Source organism: Natator depressus, chromosome 3 (assembly GCF_965152275.1).
Source record: "Natator depressus isolate rNatDep1 chromosome 3, rNatDep2.hap1, whole genome shotgun sequence".
NCBI classification, from domain to species: domain Eukaryota; kingdom Metazoa; phylum Chordata; order Testudines; family Cheloniidae; genus Natator; species Natator depressus.
In genome coordinates, this window is record NC_134236.1 from 114,842,869 (window position 1) to 114,863,286 (window position 20,418).

At 41.3% G+C, this 20,418-nt stretch overlaps 1 protein-coding gene across 1 annotated transcript in view; it reads left to right on the forward strand.

Moving 5' to 3' along the window:
* Nucleotides 1-2,435: 2,435 nt before the first annotated feature.
* Nucleotides 2,436-20,418, forward strand: part of AKAP12 (A-kinase anchoring protein 12) — a 127,396-nt gene continuing 109,413 nt past the window's right edge. The window contains exon 1 of the mRNA XM_074948614.1: nt 2,436-2,716. Coding sequence (XP_074804715.1) covers nt 2,591-2,716 — 126 coding nt within the window. The 5' untranslated portion in view covers nt 2,436-2,590. The remainder of the gene's footprint in view (nt 2,717-20,418) is intronic.

Sequence of the window (20,418 nt, forward strand, 5' to 3'; positions counted from 1 at the left end):
AGAGAACCTGTTCTGCATTGAAAAAAAAATCTGTTTATATTTGTTCTGAAGTTGTATCTAAAGGTTTGGGACCTTGCTTTGTTGGATTTGTTACTAGCTTTCAAAGAAGCAGCAGTTTGTCAACATGATATCAGGAGAAATTTTACTGTTTTTTTAAAAATCTGTGCTTTACCTTTCAGAAGCTCAGCAGAGGCAAGCAGAAAAAAATTGTCTTATTTCAGTAGTTCTCAAACTTTTGTACTGGCAACCCCTTTCACATAGCAAGCCTCTGAGTGCGACCCCTCTTATAAATTAAAAACACTTTTTAATAAATTTAACACCATTATAAATGCTGGATGCAAAGCAGGGTTTGGGGTGGAGGCTGACAGCTTGCGACCCTCCATGTAATAACCTTGCGACCCCCTGAGGGATCCTGACCCCCATTTTGAGAACCACTGTCTTATTTCACTGAAAAATCTTAAAACCGTGGTCTCAAAAAGATAAGCAAATCATGGCTATCTTTAAATGGAGTCCCTTTTCATTTACACTGCTTTATTCTGCACAAAGCATGATCCGGCAAGCTGACCCACATGGGTAGATCTCTGCAAACACAGGGAGTCCCTCTGGCTTCAGTGGGGCTCCACATGGCTATAAAGGGCCTGTGCAGATCAGCATGCAGGGTCAGAGGTTAACCTACTGTATACTCCCTCATTTGATAGCCTATGTTTAAGTTCATGTATTGAAACTCTCAAATGAGGATGTATAGAGTAGGTTAATTACTATTCAATAACTGTTAACTCACTTTGACACTTTAAAATCAGCAGAAGTTTGGAACTCCTGACCAAGCATCTAGCTTTTTAAAAATAACTGCTATAGCGCTGTCTCCTTAGATAATAAGAAACGGAATAATCCCCATTGCAGCCACTGGTTTCTATTGCTGTTATTCTACCACAGTTCCCCCACCCCTTCATTTTTCTAATGTGAAGGGCTTGGTTCAAACTAAAACCAGCTTTCCCATGGTAGAGGGATCCACTGCCAATTAGATGCAAAGATCATGACTACGTGTCTTACTGAAAACATTATGAATGTGGGATTCCTTCCTTCCTTCAATGTCTGCAGCTTATTTCAAACCATGAGAATAAAGTTTTTCAAAACTACCTCGATGAAAGGTTTGTTTCCTTTGAACTTTACTCTCCAATCACCTGGTATTTATATTACTGTAACTCCTAGAAGCCCCAGGCACGGACCAGGACCCTATTGTGCTAGGGTCATCTCTACAAATTCCAACTGACACTTACTTACATGGTGTTTTTTCCCCCAAAGAGCTACCAAAATGGGTCACTGAACATTGTAGTGAGATCACTTCACTTTACCCACTGCTGAAATGAGGTGGAACACAGCAACCATTCTGCGCTAACAGCACAATACTCCATCATTGTACGTGGAGAAGTACTTTTTAAATTGAAAATGCAGCAGAAATTCAGAAAAATGTGTGTGTGTATATATATATATAATTACTCTAACAGGAATTCAGTCAACACATCTCAAGTGTCAGTTCCTACATTATGAAAAGTACCAGGGGATCTTTTACATCTGCAAGTGAACAAGGTCTCCCTTTGAAGTCCCATCTGAAAGACAGCCTTACCAGCATCATATCAGTAGTGTCTGCTGAGCTAACAGTGCTACCACTGTGCAATTAATCTTCCAGCACCTACATTTTCTTTGGTAGTCTCTCAGCTATTTAGTGAGCAGACCTGATGCAGCATAGTTCAAGGGGCTCTTAGACTGTAAGCCCTTTGGGGCAGGAAACATGTCTTCATATGTGATTGCACACATCTGAGCTCAGCTGGGGCCCTGCTCCTGGATGGGTACATTGCAACACAAATGTAAAATAACAAATCATCTGCTAGGATCACAATTTATTAATGTTTCAATGGGCTTGATTGCATCAAGCTGGTCGTGATCTTATTGTGCCATAAATTCAGTGCCCCGCTGGCTGATGCCTCCAAGAGAGCAGCCACCTTTTCTTTGCCTTGTTCTTGCTGGAAGGAAGATAAGAAAGGCTTAGTCAGAGACCAGGGGCAGGAAGGGGGAGCTCTATGCTTGTCTAGCTGAGAGCCGAAGGTCAGGCACACTCCCCAGCCCCTTTCCTTCTGCTCTGGGGGATGGAATTAAGGCCCAGTACCCCAGTGCCATGGGGGGGGGGGGGGATCTTGCATCCCCCACCTTCGCCGCTCACTGAAGAGATGGCCTAGGAGCCCTGGCTAACCTCGGCGCTGGGGAACAGGGGCTCGGCCACGGCTGAGTCTTGTCCTTCTTATCAGCCAGAGTGGATGCTGCAAGGCGTGTCCGGGGCTCTGCTCATGTGATGGAGCCAGCGGGAGAGACGGGCGGGGGGACAAGGGAGGAGGTGATTTTTTTTAAAGGAGTTGGCAGGAAGCTGGGCTGGCTCCTTCATTCGCAGGCTGGGCTCACCCTGAGTAGGAGCGGCCGGAGCCCGCCGGGGACTGGCCGGGCGGACATCCCCATTGTTACCGGTGCTGGGCGGGCTCCCGCGGGGGCGAGCGGACAGAAGCGGGGCGCCGGGAGAGCCGCAGCCGCACGCACCGACATGGGCGCGGGCAGCTCGGCGGAGCAGCCGAGTCCGCAGGACGCGCCCACTGCAGCAGCGGAGTCCGAGCCCGCCAGTCCAGAGGCGGCGGCGGCGCCGCTTGAGGACCCCGAGGACCCCGCCAAGGTACCAGCCTCGCCCCCTGCAAGGCGGCGCAGGGCTGAGCCCTCTGTGTGGGGGGGGAGCGGAGGAGGGGGCATTCCCCCCTTAGACCCACCCGCCGGGGCAAACTTCCCGCCCGCGGCTGAACACCTGCCTCCAGCACCTGCCCCTCCCGCGTCTCGGGGCGGCCAAGTGTAGTGCGCGGCGCGGCGCTTTGCCCGCAGCGCTCTGGGGCGGGGAACTGCGCAAGCGGCGGCCTCGGCCGCCGTCCTTAAACTTCCCCCGCCCCCCGGCGGACAGCCCCGCGCCTGCTGCGGGCCGCCAAGGGGGCCAGGGGCGGGAGTCCCCCGCCTCCCCGAGTCGGCTGGTAAACTCGGGCGGGGTCCTCTCCTGCACTGCCCCTGGCAAGCGCCTCGCTCACCTTCGGACGCTAGCTACATCCCATTGCATCTGCTGCCTGCCGTGCAGCTGGCTCCGCTCAGCCCGCGGGGCAGCCTCTCGCGGGGAGGGATTACCACAGACCCACCCTTCTTCAGCCCCTGCGTATGTGTGTGCTTGGGGGGGGGAGACCCCACCCAGTACCCGGGGCTAGAGCCGCCTGACGGCGGTGCGCTCCTGCAGTCAGCTCGACGTGGTACCCCGTGCTCTTGCTGCTGCTCTCTGCAGTCTCCTCTCCCCCCACAGAGGATGCAGGTGGGAGGCGCCTCTGGTCTGTGCGAAAGAAAACCAGTACATCTATGGCTTTTCCAGGCTCTCCTGCGTTGACAAGTTGCTCAAACTCGACAGCAGCCCTCCCTGCCTCCCCTATGTTATGACAGCATCGGTGCTGAGTAAACACCCCGCTGGGGATTCTCGTATGGTGTCATACATGTGTGCAACATGTACAATTTTTAAACGAAAAACAAAGTTGGCCATAGTAGTTAGTCCCTAAGGGTAGTTTCCATAATCCTTAATGTATTCCCACAGGCAAAATGTAGTAATTAGCTAAGGGCGAACCAGCACAGATGAGAATTTAAGTGTCTTAATAAATGTGTTGGAGAACTGCAAGAAATTATTTTAATGTGTTTGCTGTTTACAATAAATTTTGAACGACTACATTTTCCCTGTGCTGGAACACTCTCTTGGTTGAAAGGATGTTGGGGGCAAGAGGGAAATTATGTGCATCAAGGATGTTTTCATAACATTAGCTTCGTTTTTAGATTGTTCCATATAACAGAGTGGAAACAGTACATATTTATGCAGAAGTTATCCAACTTTTCCCGTTCTTCAGAACTGGGGTCTTTAAAGTATGAGCATTCAAAAATTCTTTTAATCTAACGTGTGGGTGTGAAAGCTTGAGAACTGGTTGTGGCTTGGTTTCCTTGACCTTGCGATTCTGATTTTAACTTTCAGCTACAATTTTCCATAGTTCCTGGCCTCCAGGAGATCTTGTTTGCATGTTTTGACAGATTCAGCAGTGCACATTAAACTTTAATAGCTTTAAAATCAATGTTAGTTTGTAAGATATTGTGGTATTTAGCAACAGTAGTTTGGTATTCAGAAGCCAAAAGTTTACAGCAGGCAAGATGATTGTTGTGAATCTTTTTGGTTGACATTAATGGCAGAAATCATTAAATATTTCTGAAATATCTGACAAAGGTGATTGAAGACAACATTACTTTACTCTGGAGAGGAAAAAAAATCCTGAGAAGGTCAAGACAGTATCTTTTCAAATGATGTGAAAAATATGTTTCACAGTCAAGATAATGTTAATATCTAAGAAGGGACATAAAATTCATAATCATATAAATCCAATTATCAGAATAAAGACAGGATAAAATAATTTTAGGTAATCTAGGTAATGCCCTTTTTGTGGAGGACCCAGGGCTACCGAAAAGTAACTTTACATATATTTTTAAAAATTGTTTTTATCCATTTTTCTCCTTAAGAAAAAATTCTTTCTAATTAATAGAATTAATCTTGTTGTCATCTAGAAAAAGCTGTGAAAAAGGAATCTTCCTTTATACTTTTAACTGTTTTTATTAATAATAGTTTTGTTTTATTGATAATAGTTTCATCTCTGTAAAATACTATTTTTTCAAAATTTAATTTGGGTTTAATTTAACAGCTTTGTCTTGCTTTGTTTTCCATAGCCTGATGGAAGATTTTTTTTCATGAGGTTTAGCTTTGTTCCCTTTTGTAACCTCACTCCACTAAAAATCTCACCTACAACATCTTGTTCTGTGCTTATTACAATATAATAGTGTACACTTTTGTACATTATACAGAATACTACAGCAAAGTAGTATATAAGTGCATAGAGCATTTTTTTCATATTCATTCCATTCAACCCTTTCAAACTGGGAAATTACCAGACTATTATGCTTGTATTTCCTTTTGGTTACAACCTCTTTTACTGTTTAAAAATTCATAACTACTAGAGAGCTAATTTGTTTACTGAAGAGCTGCTAATGTGACAACTTTAAAGGAACGATCTTTTTGAGTGTTTTTATTGAAACACATCAACTGAAATTTTGCAAACTGCTTTTAAAACTAATCCAAATTGAGCGAGACTTGGCAGGTCAATTACAGGGCAAAGCACTTGGACAGTCAACTCTGAGATCCTGGTTAGGGCCCAATATTATTTCAAAATCTGACAGAAGTTTTATTTTAGTTCTTCCAACACTTAAAATGACCCAGAACATTAAGTCATACTTTGTCAGAATTTAGTCTGGTCCTGTACTAGATCAACATTTATCTTGCTCATTTCTAGAGAGTGCCACATTCATATTCTGGGTTGGGTGTATTGTTGCAGGCACCACAGGATATCAGTTTTCACAATATGCTAATATAATAATCTTCAGCAGTGCAATTCAGCCAGAACATGAGTACAAAACCATTATATTGTTTTCAAATGTTAGAATTATAATTGAAGAATTAATAATTAATGCAAATATAATCACTCAGGTCTTCAGTAAGATTTTTGTCCCGTCAAGTAAGTAGTAACATGATAGTGGATGCATTCATCAGCCAATAGATATTTATTTTGTGTCTTATCACATCCATGGTTTGCATATATTTGTTGATGAATGTAGGAATCTATGGGGACAATTTTGAAGTATTTTAAATGTAACTATAAAATATTAATCTGCCAAAGTCAATAGTTCCATTGTTACTGTGTTTATTTGATACAGTACATCTGCAGGATAGTATAGAGTTATAGTTGCAAAATGTTTGACAGCATAGACAATAAAAAACAAAACCTTTTATTGTCTGTAGCATCCAAAATTTTGCAACTATGACTACATACTAGCCTGTAGATGTATCAAATAAACATGCTACACTATGTGTATGAGGAAAGAGTTTTTAAAATTCCCAAAGGCTTCCTTCCCTTTTTCCCTCCTCCTTTCCTTCCCCTCCCACCTGCTTAGCAGTAGCGGGTTTTTAAAAAGAATCTGCTGCCAGTGGTATTGCTCATCTTAGTTTTTTGGCAGTAGTATGTTTTTTTGCTGTTTATTCTTTGAATCCCACTACTACTGCCAAGTGGCATAATGTGATCATCAACAGTGAGTTCTCTTTTGAAGTCCAACTATTATCCATTGTTCTGTTTTATAATTTCACTTACAGAACCACGTGCCCATGACTTATGCCTCGTTTAGATCACTAAATCACAATTAGGCAAAGTTAACGTCTTGTGTTAGTTTTGCCATTGACTTCAAGAGGTTCAGAATTTTACCCTATGACACACTGGTACTGACAATCTGGTGATTGCCTTGGTTCCCCCACCCATATATTGCCTAGAATATGTCTACACTAAAATATGTATATTTAAAGGATACACCTTTAAAAATATATATATATATATTTAAAGGTGTATCCTTAACTCACATTAGCCATCTTGCATTAAAATAGTGGGGAAGACCTGTTAACTCAGCTTTTAACTCATGTTAGCAGTGCAAGTAAAAGCCTATAGAGGAAACCTGAGGTTGAACTCAAACTGCTCATCTGAGTTGAAAGCTGAGTTGCCACGTCTTCACTGCTATTTTAAACGATTAGCTAAACTGAGTTAAGAACACACCTGTCGTTGAAGTATTGATGTACCCCTAGTGTAGACGAGATCAAAGTGAACCTTTGCACCTCACATTTAACAAAACTCTTGCTCTGTTGGACCAAGTTGGGAGGTGAATTCTAAAGTCAAAGACTTTCCACCATGAAAGCTCAGCTTCTGGAACACTCATATCTAGGTGCTATTGGCAAGAATACCTTTGCTGGTTTCATGGTACATCTACACTATGGAGACTATACTGATGTAGCTATGCCAGCATAATTGCTTAGTGTAGAGGCAGCCTGCACTGACAAAAGTTTTTTGTTGTTGTTGGTGTAAGAACACCACCTCCACAAATGAAGTTAGCTGCTGGAGAGACAATATCTTTTATTGGACCACCTTCTGTTGGTGAAAACTTGTCTCTTGCACCAAGAGAAGTTAGTCCAATAAAAGATAGTACCTCACCCACCTTGTCTTTCTCATATTCTGGTACCAACACTGTAAACAGTGAAGCATTCTTCCACTGACATACTACATCTATTCTGGAGGTTAGGTCAGCATAGTTGCGTCACTCAGGGCTGTGATTTATTTACACCCCTGACCAATGTAGCTGTGTTGACCTAACTCTTAAGTCTAGACCAAACCTCAGTTGTGGCAGAGGTACAGAGCAATGTTTGTTAGAGTACTTATGTAATGTGCTCTGTATGGTCAATCCCACTAACAAAATGAGCCATTTCACTTTTCACCAGTGGTCTTTATATGTAGTGCCTTGCAGAGTGCATTACTTAATCCAATTATCTGTTAGATGTGGGAGGGGGAGACACTCAAAGAGATTTTAAATTTCACACATTATAGTATTTGTTTTGATACCACTTCAAAATTAAAATTTAGAATTTACCATTTAAAATGTAACTGTTGTTAAATAAATGCTTAATTAAAAATACCCAACTGTATGAACGTGTCAGTGATTTGGCTGACTGTGGCTGTATAGTCCAGATGTACATTGGCTAGGAGAATTACATGGTTTTCAGGACCTTCATCAGCTAACCAGACAGTAGCATTCATGCAAACTGCTGTAGAAATACCAATGAAGTAAAACCAATAGGATTATCTTTGGTTATTAGGAATCCTATTAAACAGATCAGTATAATATCAGAAGGTTTGAGTGAAGCCTGTTATAAATCTATTACATATATTGGCTTCTATATTTGAACTGTGTTTTCTGACAATTTATGTAGTAAAGAGAGAGAATGCATGTGAAAATATAGGTCTTGTTTAAAATTTAGTCTAGTAATCTCAGCTAATCTTGGTGATATGGAGTGTAAAGAATGGGGATTGCAACAGTTTCCTTGGGCCTAAAAGGGTCACTGTGTTGCTCTTGAAATTCAAGCTACACTCTCTTTATATCTTCCATGTGAGTGCACAGTAATTTCTCCGCAAGGCAATTAAACTGTGTTTGAAAGAAAAGTGTATTTTCGTTTCTCTTCATTTTCTTAGTTATCAAACATCTACAGAATTTTTTTTGATGAAGTAGGATTCTTTGTGGTATAGACTTATAAAACTATTGATTTATGTGAGGCACTCAAGTGGGAGAGGCCAAAAAGAGTAAGAATAGAATTATGTAAACAGTTTTTCAGCCTGTTGAGTAGTAATGGAACTTTTTGGAAATTTTAAACTAAGAATATATTATCTGAAGATAAGATAATCATACCTATGTATATTTTCTATCTACAGAGTATATCTTATTTTTATGAACAGTATATTTTGATTCTTTCAAGAAGAAAGAAGGACAAAACTTAAGTGAACTTCATGGGGTGTTATATTCCCTTCACTTCTGAAAAGTATGAAAATAAAGTTACTGAAAAGACTGGAGACTTAAGATGCTGTATGTACTGGAAAAGTATGCAAGTTTAACTATAAATAGATTTAAAAATTGATCTAGTTAAACTGATGCAAGCTCCTAACGTAGACTCACTTAAATGGTTTTAACCTTTGCTTATATCAATTTAGCTTAAGTGAGTCTGTGTTAGATTAGTTTTTTTAAAATTGATTTAGTTAAACAGGTGCACTTTTCTACTAAGGGCAAGCCCTAAAGGACCAGATCCTCAACAGATGTAAATCATTATGGTTTCACTGAAGTCAATGAAACTACACTGATTTATACCATCTGAGGAGATAGCTTATACGGGTCTGTTACCCAGAAGATACACAAAACTCCCCATTGATTCGGAGATTAAATTATTTTAAAAAAGGAATTTTAACACTACAGTGGCCTTAGAAAAAAAAAGTCTGTTTATTTTTTAAAAATATACTCGTCTACTATTACTCTGTATGCCACTGGTGTAAATGAAGTGAAATTGTTTTGTATGTGAGGTAAAGTCCTTAACCAAAACTTGTTGTTCTTGATTTTGCAGTGAAATAATAATTCTGTGTTTGACATTTAAATTATTGTGATGTCACTAACAGAGTTATGACTTATGAATGGATGTATTTTTATGTCAGAAATGTGAAAGTTATTTTCCTCCACAGTGAACATTTCTTCTCGGCCTCTTCCCCGAGCATTGCAACACATAATTCTTAGTCTTCTAGAAAATCATTGGAAGAACAATGGGATCTACAAAGCCTGAGTTAGGCACTTAGGCTCCCTATCCAATGCAGGGGAGAGAGCGGAGCACCTAAAATGCAATTTGCAAAAGCCAGCACGCTAGCCACAGAAAACAGCAGGTGCAGGGGTTGGTGGTAGTGCCCACCTTATAACTTTCAGCTCAGTCATTAGAGCACTCACCTGGGACCACGTTCAATTCCCTCCTCTGCTGAAGGGGGAGAAAGAATTTGAAGGGGGTCTCCCACCTCTCAGGAGTTCTAATCACTGAGTTTTGTGATATTCTGATGCAGTTCTCTTTCAGTCTCTCCTGTTGAAGCTCTTCCTATTTGGATAAATAATTAAAGAGTGATTGGAGCAGGGGAACTGGATTCTGGGTCTCCCATCTCCCAGGTCATTGCCTTAATCACTGGGCTGTAGAGTCATTCTCACTGCCTGAGCTACTGACTCTTTAATATTTATACATAGTGGACAGAGTGGTTTTTGGAGTGATATTTTTTCTATTTTGGAGAAAAGATGTGCTTGTCAAAGGCTCAGCATCCTGACCCTTCAAGGTTCTGGACCTCTGCCCCTTCAGCTAAGTTGTAAGAAATCCCGTAAACATTCCTGAGCCCCAGAGAGGTCTTCCAGAAAAATTCCTAGTGGTGAAAATCAAGGAAAATAATTATTAAGTAACAAAAATAAGGCCAGGTCCTCTCCTCTCCTAGGACTTTGCTCTATATCATAAAAAAACCTCCCAAAACAAACAAAAACAAGCAGGAGCACAAATCTAGCTTTAAAAAATTCTTTTTCAGTTTGTCTTTTAAGGTTCTGATCTGAAAAGTGATTAAGGAAAAATGGTATTATAGGTTCCATATTTATAGTCATCACTGATTCTGGAACAGGAGCAGTCAGTTAACAAGGAAAGAGATTTGTTTTTGTAACCTCCAGCCCTGTAAACTCTACCTATCAACACCATTCTTTGGACATCATTACATTTGTGCTGGGCTTTCCATCTGCACACATTGGTAGTGTACCCTCATCAGATGCCCTTACCCACTTGATAGGTAAGGAGGCTTATATCTCCAGCAGTCACTCCCTAAGGCTGTGTTTTTTAATTTCACAATATTGCTTTCTCATTTTGAGCCCTTGTTTTCTGGGTATATTATAGTAGTTGACTTCCTCATCCACCCTACCAAAAAAAAAAAAAAAAATAAAATAAAATGAAGGCAAGAAAAAGTGACAGCCAATAGAGAAAAGAACAAAAAGAATACTGACTTGTACATAGTAAATAATTTGCCATTCCTGTTACAACTATAAAAATAACATGCACAAACCCCCTCCCATTTGGGCACCCGTAGCCACCTCCAAGGAAAGACACGGAAGAGAAAACAAGAGTGTCTGCTCTAGGAATTCCTCTTTTAGAGACCCTCAAGTATAAACTAAGCAGCCTTTGCTCTGAGTGATAGTTCTCAGCTTGAAGATCACTTTCTAAATCCCTTCTAAATGCTAAATACAAATTGCCCTGTCCCTAATAATCTTTCTTTCTCTGTCTAATCATAAAAGGGAGATATAACCTTCATAGTTCCAAGTTCCTTCATTGGCTTTGCATTGATGTAAATAATAGGTCCTCCTTATGTGCAGGAAGAAACAGAATCTAGTTTACTACCCCTTGGCTATGTTGGCTAACCTGGAATTGTGGGTGGAGTTATGATACTGTGTCATTGCTATTTTTTCCCCCACTATGTCTTCTGTGCTAGGTAATAACTGTTTCTGCTGGTATTTTATAGAGATGTGTGAAACCAAAGCAATTTGAACAAGAGCTCTTCTCCCTCTGAAGGTGTTTGACAGAGGACTCCCCTTCACCCAGTGAAAGAATCCAGAGACTGTGTTAAGAGGCTTCTGTCTTTACCAAGCCTACACAGCGAGAATTACCATATATACTCATTCATTAGCTCGCTTGTTTGTAAGCCGACCCACCCAGATGGATACGTTAAAATAGCAAAACCTGTATGACCCTTTCATAAGCCAACCCTATATTTCAGGGGTTGGCAAACTTTGGCTCCTGGCCCATTAGGATAAGCTACTAGCGGTCTGGACATTTTGTTTACCTGGGGCGTTCACAGGCATGGAGCCCCTCAGCTCCCAGTGGCCGTGGTTTGCTGTTCAATAATTCCATAGAGTTTAAAATAATCAAATTTTGGTGTAGACCCATTTATAAGCTGATCCCCGCTCTTTGATGCTTCACTTTTTTACCAAAAATATTCGGCTTATGAACAAGTATATACAGTAATCTTTTTTCTACCCTTCATTCTCACTACCTCTCTTGAGGCCTTCAAACCTACAATTCTTGCCCAGCACCCATCAGTGGATCTAAGAATGTCGTGTCCCCTTTAAAGCGATATCTACATTAAGGAAGCTTTGCAAAAAAATTCCTTCCCATCCTAACACTGGTTCAACTTCACTACTATTAGCAACACTGGAAGCCCTAGTATAGATGGACCAGCAGCTGCTAAAATTATTTTCAGCAATGTGTCATCTAAAACTACTTGGAGCAAGTCAAATGGACATGATACTTAAAATGCTGGTGATTTATTCTAGGGCTCCCAATGTTCTTAACACTGGTGGGTTGAACTAATGCTAGCAATAGTGGAAGTTTTTTCAAGGCTTACCTAATAGATCCTTGTTTAAACTATATTTTTCTTGGACAGGGATTTTTCTGTTTGTTTTGAATATCTTTCTTTGAGAACATGACACCTGAATTTACATCTAAAAACTCTCGTCGGAGCCAGGATATGGGACCATGTGGTGTCTTTACATATAGTAAATGGTCACAGTGTAGTTACTTGTAAGCTGTGTTTTGCTGAAATGAAGATGGGTGCTCATTGTAAACTTTAGTACATATGCACTTCTTGAATCAGAACGAAAGAGCCTTCTGTTCTATGTGGAGAATCACTGTTATTAGACAAAAGACCAGGGTAATTTTCTTGAATCTGCGCTGAAAGTGTGGCTAGAGATTCCCAGCCATTTGTGTAGCTGCGCCTGATAAACAGACTTTCCATGATGGGGAGGAATGCAAGGAATGCTTAAGTGCTCTTGGATGTAGGTCATGGTTTAATAAAGCTTTGCTTTAGTGAATAAAAGTTCCTCAAAAAGTTCTTGTGATCCTTGAAGCCTGCTATTATCCCTAATCTATGAGACTAAATTATAAATCTAATTGGGGATTGAATAAACTTTATCAACCTCTAGGGATTTTTACCATGAAATAGGAAAATCTGTAATAGGTTACTCTGGTTTTATTCTGCTTTCTCTAAATAATAAATTAAGAGGAACGGTAATTCTCTTCTTTCTATTATTTACAAAATAAAAGGATTGAGAACTCTTAGCCAGTATAGAAATGATTAATTTGTTTTGGTGTCTTTTTAAAAATAAAGTTACTACTATGCAAAAAAAATAAATCTAGAATGTTCTATAGAATGGTACTCAACTGGGGAAAAAAGACACACTGTGTGTGTGTGTGTGAAAATACAGGACTGAAAAAAACTGAGTACATTGGATATGCAAGATCAGTTTGTCATCTCCATTGGAATTCCTATACAATCTTATATTTCCCAGAAGAAAGATGCAATAATTAGGCCCCAGTTACAAATTACTAGTATCGAATTTACCTTTTAATTTCAACACTTTTTTATTATTTTTGTCTGATCTCTTCAGCAGTTTTAAGAAGATACTCAACAGAAGCATTCTCGAATGTTTGTAATGCTTGTAACAGCGTAGCAAAGCTACTCCAAAAATATTTCACTTTTAATGTTTTCAATTAGTGATGTCTTGTCAGTGGAAGTTAACCAGTGTGGTTTTTATCTATTCTGGGGGACAAAGGGAGGCATGGAGGAAGTCAGGAAATCAGAAATGCAAGAACAAGATCTAATGATCTATAAGAGCAGTTTGTCACCACCTTTGCAGTCTTAATTTTTAGAGCTAAGCTGCTGAGCAAAAACTACTATATCCCTTCAGACTTTCACTATTTATAATCTTTACCATATTTACTGCAGCCAAAGACAATAGGACTACTGTGGAGTTAAATGCTGAAATTGATTTTACTCCCCAAACTCTTTCCAGATTCTGCTGTGAATACTAGTTGTATTGTAACTGTATCTGAACTCTAATAAAGAGCTGGGTCAGGTCAAATGGCATTTGCATGATCAGAGTTGAAAATTCTTCTTCAACCAAATAGTAATGTCATCCATTAGTTTGGATTGTTTGGGGACTTTTTGTTTTTGTTTTGTAATGCTCATGAAGCATAGCAGCTTCGTGGTTGGATGTGATGAGGACACATTCCCTTCCTTAAATCAATGCAAGCGACCATGTCTCTGAATCTCTAATCACTATCTTTTCTGGTAATCAGGCTCATTGGGGTAGGGTTTTAAATTAACATTCCATAGATGCTGTACTAAAGTGCAACAAAATCTGGCAATAAAAGTGTGTGTTGCTTTGGGGAGGGGAAAGGATGGAGTACTTTGGAAGATATCCCGTTTTCTTTTAAAGTAAACTGTTAAACTTTATAAAACTTGACTCTTAGGGCTTGTCTACGCTTAAATTTTATAGCACTCTAACTTGCTGGCTCAGGGGGGTGAAAAATCACCCTCCTGAGCGCAGCAAGTCTGAGCGCTTTAAAGCGCTAGTGTAAACAGGCTCTGAGCACTAGGAGCCATACTCCCAGCTCTGGGTGCTAATCCCCTCGTGGAGGTGGATTACCAGGAGTGCTGGGAGAGCTCTCTCCCAGCCCTCACCACACTCTCACTTCAGAGTGCTGCCATGGGAGCGCTTTGAAGTTTCCAGTTTTAGCCGTGCCCTTAGAAAACCTATATCTTAAGCCTAAATTAACCTGCTCTGCACTGTATTTAACTGGTGGTATAAGGTAAATGTTGTATGTAATGAGAGAGTTCTTCCCTTGAATGCCAGAAAATGGCTTTTCTTTTTCAGAAGCATTTGTAGGATTTCTAATGCTTGTAGTATGTAAATTCTTTCCATTTTTAAGAGGGCTGGAAGAGATCATCAGGTCTTGAAGGTTTTAGAATTTTGACAGGTACTACAGAATGATCAAACCACCTTAAGATTCAGGTTCCCATCTTGTCAGTGGCGAATGGCTTAAGCAGCTTTATTACCAATAGAGAGATTAACTACAATGCAATTGCTTTCTTTGTTCAAGTCCGTTTCAGTTCCTTTCAATCCCTGATGAAGAGTCAGCCTGTAAAGCTACAGGAGTTGTTCCCTTGCTTTTTGTCAGTCAGCCTCTGACTAAACACAAATGTTCATTATGACCAAAGCCATGGTGGCAAAAAGATGAGATTAAATGTTGCTCTCAATACTTCTGCATTTAATGCACATATATTGAAAATTAGGAGATATAATCAGGTATTAGAGAATAATAGGTGATTTGAACTACCTGAATGTAAATTGGTCAAATATCATAATGGTGCAAAGTTTAGAGAAGCAATTTCCCAACACCTTAAACAATTGTTTCTTGGAAGAGTTAGTGCTAGAACAAACAAGAAGAGAGGTTATTCATTACTTAAGTAATATTCAGGAGTTGGCTCAAGGAGTAACAACAGTTGAGCCACTAAATAATAACAACAGCTGGCCAAACCCTTAGCTGAGCCAGAGTTCCTCTCTTTTTTGTGTGTGTGGGGGGAGGGGGGCCGAGGAAGGATGTAATCATTCTTGGCTACTGCTGCCACCTGAGTATTCAATATCTAACAAGAACTCTAAAATGTGGATATGCTTTGCAGTGAGTGACATATACCATCCCAGTCTCTTGTTTCGGCATTTTACACAGAGCTCAAACTCCAGACAGGACAGACAAAATGGATGCTTTTACTGCTCATCAAAATAACTTTTGGCCTGTGGAAACATTTGTTGTGGTAGGAACCAGGTGACCATTAATTCTACACTTACTACTTCCATTGACAGGTGTTAATTCTGTACTGCTTACAACTCTTATTACTAAACAAGGCCTTATATCCCACCAAGATGTTACATAAGTTTGGACTAGACTCAGCTCTCTCATATTGCAGGCCCAAACCCCAGCCATTTAGTCACATGTCTTGCAACAAGAACCTGCCATTTCTTTGTCCTTGGCTATGCTGTCTGTAAAATGAATCTACTCATGTGCAGTAAGCCACTGTTATGCATCTTCCTTCGCTGGCTGGTTCTCATGAAATAAAAAACTTTTTCTGGTGCCAACTAATATTGTTAAACTTGTAGTGCAAAGGGTAGAACTGGGATGGAGTGTTGACATGAGGGAGGTGGTTCAAGATGCAGGAGTGGGTGAATGGTTACATGTAATATAATTTTAAAAGGGTGGGCCTGTGGCTGTCACCTGGGAGAACTTGGTTCTGTTCCTGTCTCTGCCACAAAGTGCTTATAAGATTCTGTGTTGTTAACACCCACAATGTTGCAGGTGGCTGCTAACTGTACATTCTGTAACATGCCCACACAGGAGGTGGCAGAATTAAAGCTGCATGAGCAACTGTAATTCTGGTATTTCCTAATTTTCTAGTGTATATGACTTTGTTACCTACATCATTTTGCTTCTACATATGAGTGGGGGTTTTAGTGTATATGTAATAATATTTTGCTGGCCACAGTGGTTAACCAATATTCTGGGCCTTGTAGGTTTGTTTCCATTAGGAAGAGAAGTGGATGAGACGAATAAGGTATTTCTTAGATGCAATCTTCTTTATTTACAAAGAATGTACACAAAATCATGTATCACAGAACTACAGTAGAAACAAACAGCAGGCAGTTTCCTTGCTCAGAAATCCAAATGTGCCCCAAAAGAGCTCTGTCCCTCTGCTCTCTCTTTGGGATGCTCTGCTGCCTCTCTCATTGTCTTTTGGGCTCATACACACGTCTGCAGCAAATCAATCCACTCACCCCAATGTTTGCAACTAGTCCCAGGAAAACCTCTAAGGCAGCTCTTTTATAGAGCACTTCTATAACAGTGGTTAATTTTTTGTAGAATAAATTAATTACATCCATGTTTACAGGCTGACAATTTCTTATTGGTTAAACTTGTGCACTTATAAAAAAAAAAGTAATTTAGTTAGCAGATGCATATTTTATCTTGTCAGTTTCTTGATTAATCAAGATATTTTGGAATCCAGGAATGAGTTATTTTGTGTCTCAAGGAAATTAATAGATATACACAGTCTGTTATTCTAGTCTAATTTATGTATATATTATGGCAAAAAAAATGTTAAAAGAATGTTAAAATTTCAAAGTCTAACGCAAGCAACAGATGCCACTAATTTAATTTAAATTATCTGAGCTATGAGTTGGGAGTTCTGGGTAAATTGTATATTGGCATTTTAAATGTTCACAGCTAAGTTTTAAAGTCAATGGCTGTTAAGCTGATTGAATCGGTGATATTTAGATCACTAATATTTTAATTGTAAGAACTAGAAACATAGTTATTAGAAACCAAAGAGAGCCTGGACTTTGAGAACTACAGGAAAAGCTGTCTAATTGCATTAAAACTGAAGAATTGGTATATTTATCATGCCAGTAGACTTAGATTTTTCCAGCCAAACATAACAAAAAATTTGAGTGACCTTGTCCTTACATTAGCACTGACAGATTATCAGTCATACTATTAAAAAAGTATGATGCAAGGCTAGTGTATTTCTTACTCCCCATTATGATTCCTTTTATAATAACCATCCTTCTAACAGCACCTCTTCTGAAGACTGACTGTCTGACTCCCACAGATGGTGTTATGATTAGTATGCAGTTAAATGGCTGCAGTCAGATAAAGGTTTCGATTAAATGATGGAACTATTTTCATAAGAGCTGGAAATGAATACAGACTAAAGTGTGCTGTTGATTAGTGCCAATGAAGGTCACCTGTCCCATTTGTTCTAATGTTGGGATTAGTTTCAAAACAGTTCTGATAGCCGAGACTTACTTTTATAAGCATTTTAAAAAATTTACTGGCAACTACTGTTAATTAATTTTTTGTTGCCTAAATAAAGACATTAATTGGTATACAATTTGTTATATGCATGAACAGTGAAATTGTCCCACTACTGATTATATATTTGACAAAGAATTTTACACTGTTGTGCAAATCTGGTTATTAAAGCCATACTAGGCAAATCTCTATTTGCAAGTTAATAGTTCCTGAGACTAATTACAGTTCAAGGAACTGATATCGCACACTAGTTCACTAATAGTTTATTTGAATACAGCACTCAATAACATTTGTTGCTTTTAAGGACTAAAAGCTACATAAGTTGGTCAACATGTTCTCTTCACTTTTCCGAACCCCTTTGAAATAAAGCTGTTGTCATGAGATCCTTTATCTGTTACAGGCAAATAGGTTCTAGGTACCAAGAACATAAGTGTACTTTCGGATGCTTTAGTTTGATGTTGTACTTTGTGTGCTCTAGCTAATCTGTATAGTAACTCTGTGAATCATCACTTAATAAAGGCCCATGATCAACTGTGTATTTAATTGCTTTTGTATATGAAATACAAAGATAATTTTTAGAGCTGAGTGAATTGCTTTTTCTTCTACTATTTCACATACTGTTCTAATTTATTCTCAATATGAACAAATATACCTATTTTGTAGGGGAAATGTAAAGGATAGTTGATAAATTATTGTTCCGTCTACACAGGCATTAAACTAAAAGAGGTACGGTGAGGAGTGGGAGAAGGAAAGCCTCTGGCTCATGGGATTGGCAATGACCTCTCAACTTTTAGTTTTTCCAATTAACCTGAGTCTGCAGTAGTTTCTAAGGCACGCTTGGGTTTTTTCCCCCATGTAGGGTATTACTGCTCAAGGGCAAGTTGAGCTTCTTATCTCTTCCCCAGTCTATCAGTGGTGGGTGAACCCCAGCATTGTGGAGACTAGCCCGCTGGCCCCACCCATTCCACCCAAGGCCCCGCCCCCTGCATGCCAGAGCCCCGAAACCCCACCCCCAAAAGGAGAAGCCCCCCTCTCCCTCCATGACCAGAGGAGCCCTGGCCCTCCCACCTGCCCACTCCAGCCACATGGGCCAAGGCACCACCCCCCCACCCCAACCGCCAGCCCCCGAGCGCCAGGCTGAGCCACCAGGCCCCCCGAGCACTGGGCTGGCCCTAGCGTCAGGCCAAGCTGCTGACCACCCCCCCTCCAGGTGAGTTGCCACCCCCCCCCCAAGTGCCAGGCTGGCCCCAGGCCAAGCCACCAACCCCTCCCCCCCCGCCCCGAGCACAGGGCTGGCCCTAGCGTCAGGCCAAGCCTCTGCCCCCTGCCCCCACCACTGATGGTCCCCCCAGCCGAGCCGCCAACCCCCCGAGTGCCGGGCTGGCCCCAGTGCTGAGCCAAGCCTCCGCCGCCCCGGCCAAGCTGCTGGCCTCTATCGCCAGTGGGATGGGTGGTTAGCCCTACTTAGCTTTGCAACCGTAACCTTCTTTTAACATGTGTAATGTAGTGCTTTTATAGGTCATCAGGGTGTTATATAACTTTAAATCCAAACTGTACCCGTGTAACATGGGTGAATAAAAATTATTCCTATTTTACACGTGGGGTAAATCAACACTCAGAAAAGAGCATTGTCCAGTACACTGGATTGGAAATCAAAGACCAGTATTCTGTTCTAGGTTCTGCCACTGATTTGCTATGTAATCTTAGGCAAGTGAATCACTCTGCCTCAGTTTCCCCATCTCTAAAATAGGTTAATAATGTTGACCGATCTTGGTAAAGTGCTTTGAGATTTATGGAAGAAAAAGGCTGCATAGATAGTAAGTATTGTTAGTAGGCAAATCCCATAACAAGTCCTTGCCAGATCTGGAAGTAGAATTTACAAGTTTCTATCTACCAATCTCTTGCTCAAACTACTATACTTGCCGCTTACCAGATTTCTGTTGAAAAAGATGATTAAGTTGCAACATTATTCTGACCCTGTGGTTTTGGAAATTAATTTATTACTACTGCTGAAAATCAAGTCTACTGATCAGAGGCTGCTGCTAACAATCAACTGTTTTTGATTTTTTCTGTAGACTACAGTGAATTTTTACATTAAAAGGCAAAACTCTTGAATTGTAGTCTTGCAATGATCTTCTCCTTCCCTTCCCATCCTTCTCCTAAACTCACAGATGACTCATAATTAAGGCCCTGAGAAAATCACAGATTTTAGAAGCAGGCATCCCTGCTTCCATCTCCCTGCTGAGGGCACAATTGCTCTTGGGGGGGGCGGGGGGGAGAGGGCCATTCCCATCCTGGAGAGGCAAGGGACAAGGAGGTGGTGGCTTGTCCTATTTTGCGGAGAGGGGAGGGGCAACACTTCTGAACGGGTGTGTCTGACCACATGGTGACCACTGATCTAGTGCATCCCAGGAAGGAAAACAGGGGCTTGTTCTGCTCTCAGCTCCAGCCCATGTCTCTGCTGCAGCTTCTTTTCCTGCCAGCCTGAAAAGGGCAGCACTGACAATGCAGCCATTAGGAGGAGCCCTGTTCCAGCCTGCCCTGCTCCACAGCAACCACTGGGAGGTCAGGGGGAGACACCGCAAGGGGAGCTGATGAGGAGCTGAGAATGGGATCCACCCCCCGCCCCTCTCCCGACTCCTCACACACCTCCTCCTGATCCAAGACGCAGCAGCACCGGTTACGGTGCTGGCTGCGGTGCAGGGACAGATCCCAGTCTCAGCCCCTGTGGTATCTCCCCTGGGCTTGCAGGGGGCCACTGTTGAGCCAGCTGGGCCAAGGCTTCTATTTACCATGTTGTCAGCACTGCCCTCTCCCTGCTGGCTGGACAGGAAGGAGTAGCAATGGAGTACCCTGCTGGCTGGACAGGAAGGAGTAGCAATGGCCTGGGCTGGAGCTGAACACAGAGTGAGCTGTGATATGATCCCTGCCCTAGGTAGGCCAGCACCATGTGGTAAGATACTGCCACCGCCACCCACTTCCCCCTGGTACTCCCTGGAATAGGACTGGCAACCACCTCCCTGACCCACTGTAGGATGAGACTGGCCTGCTAACCCCCAACCAGCAGCTGTGCCTTTAGTGGGGAGGCAGAAGTGGGAATGCCGCTGTTGGAAAAATCATGGTATGGGGCTATTTTCACAATTTCCATA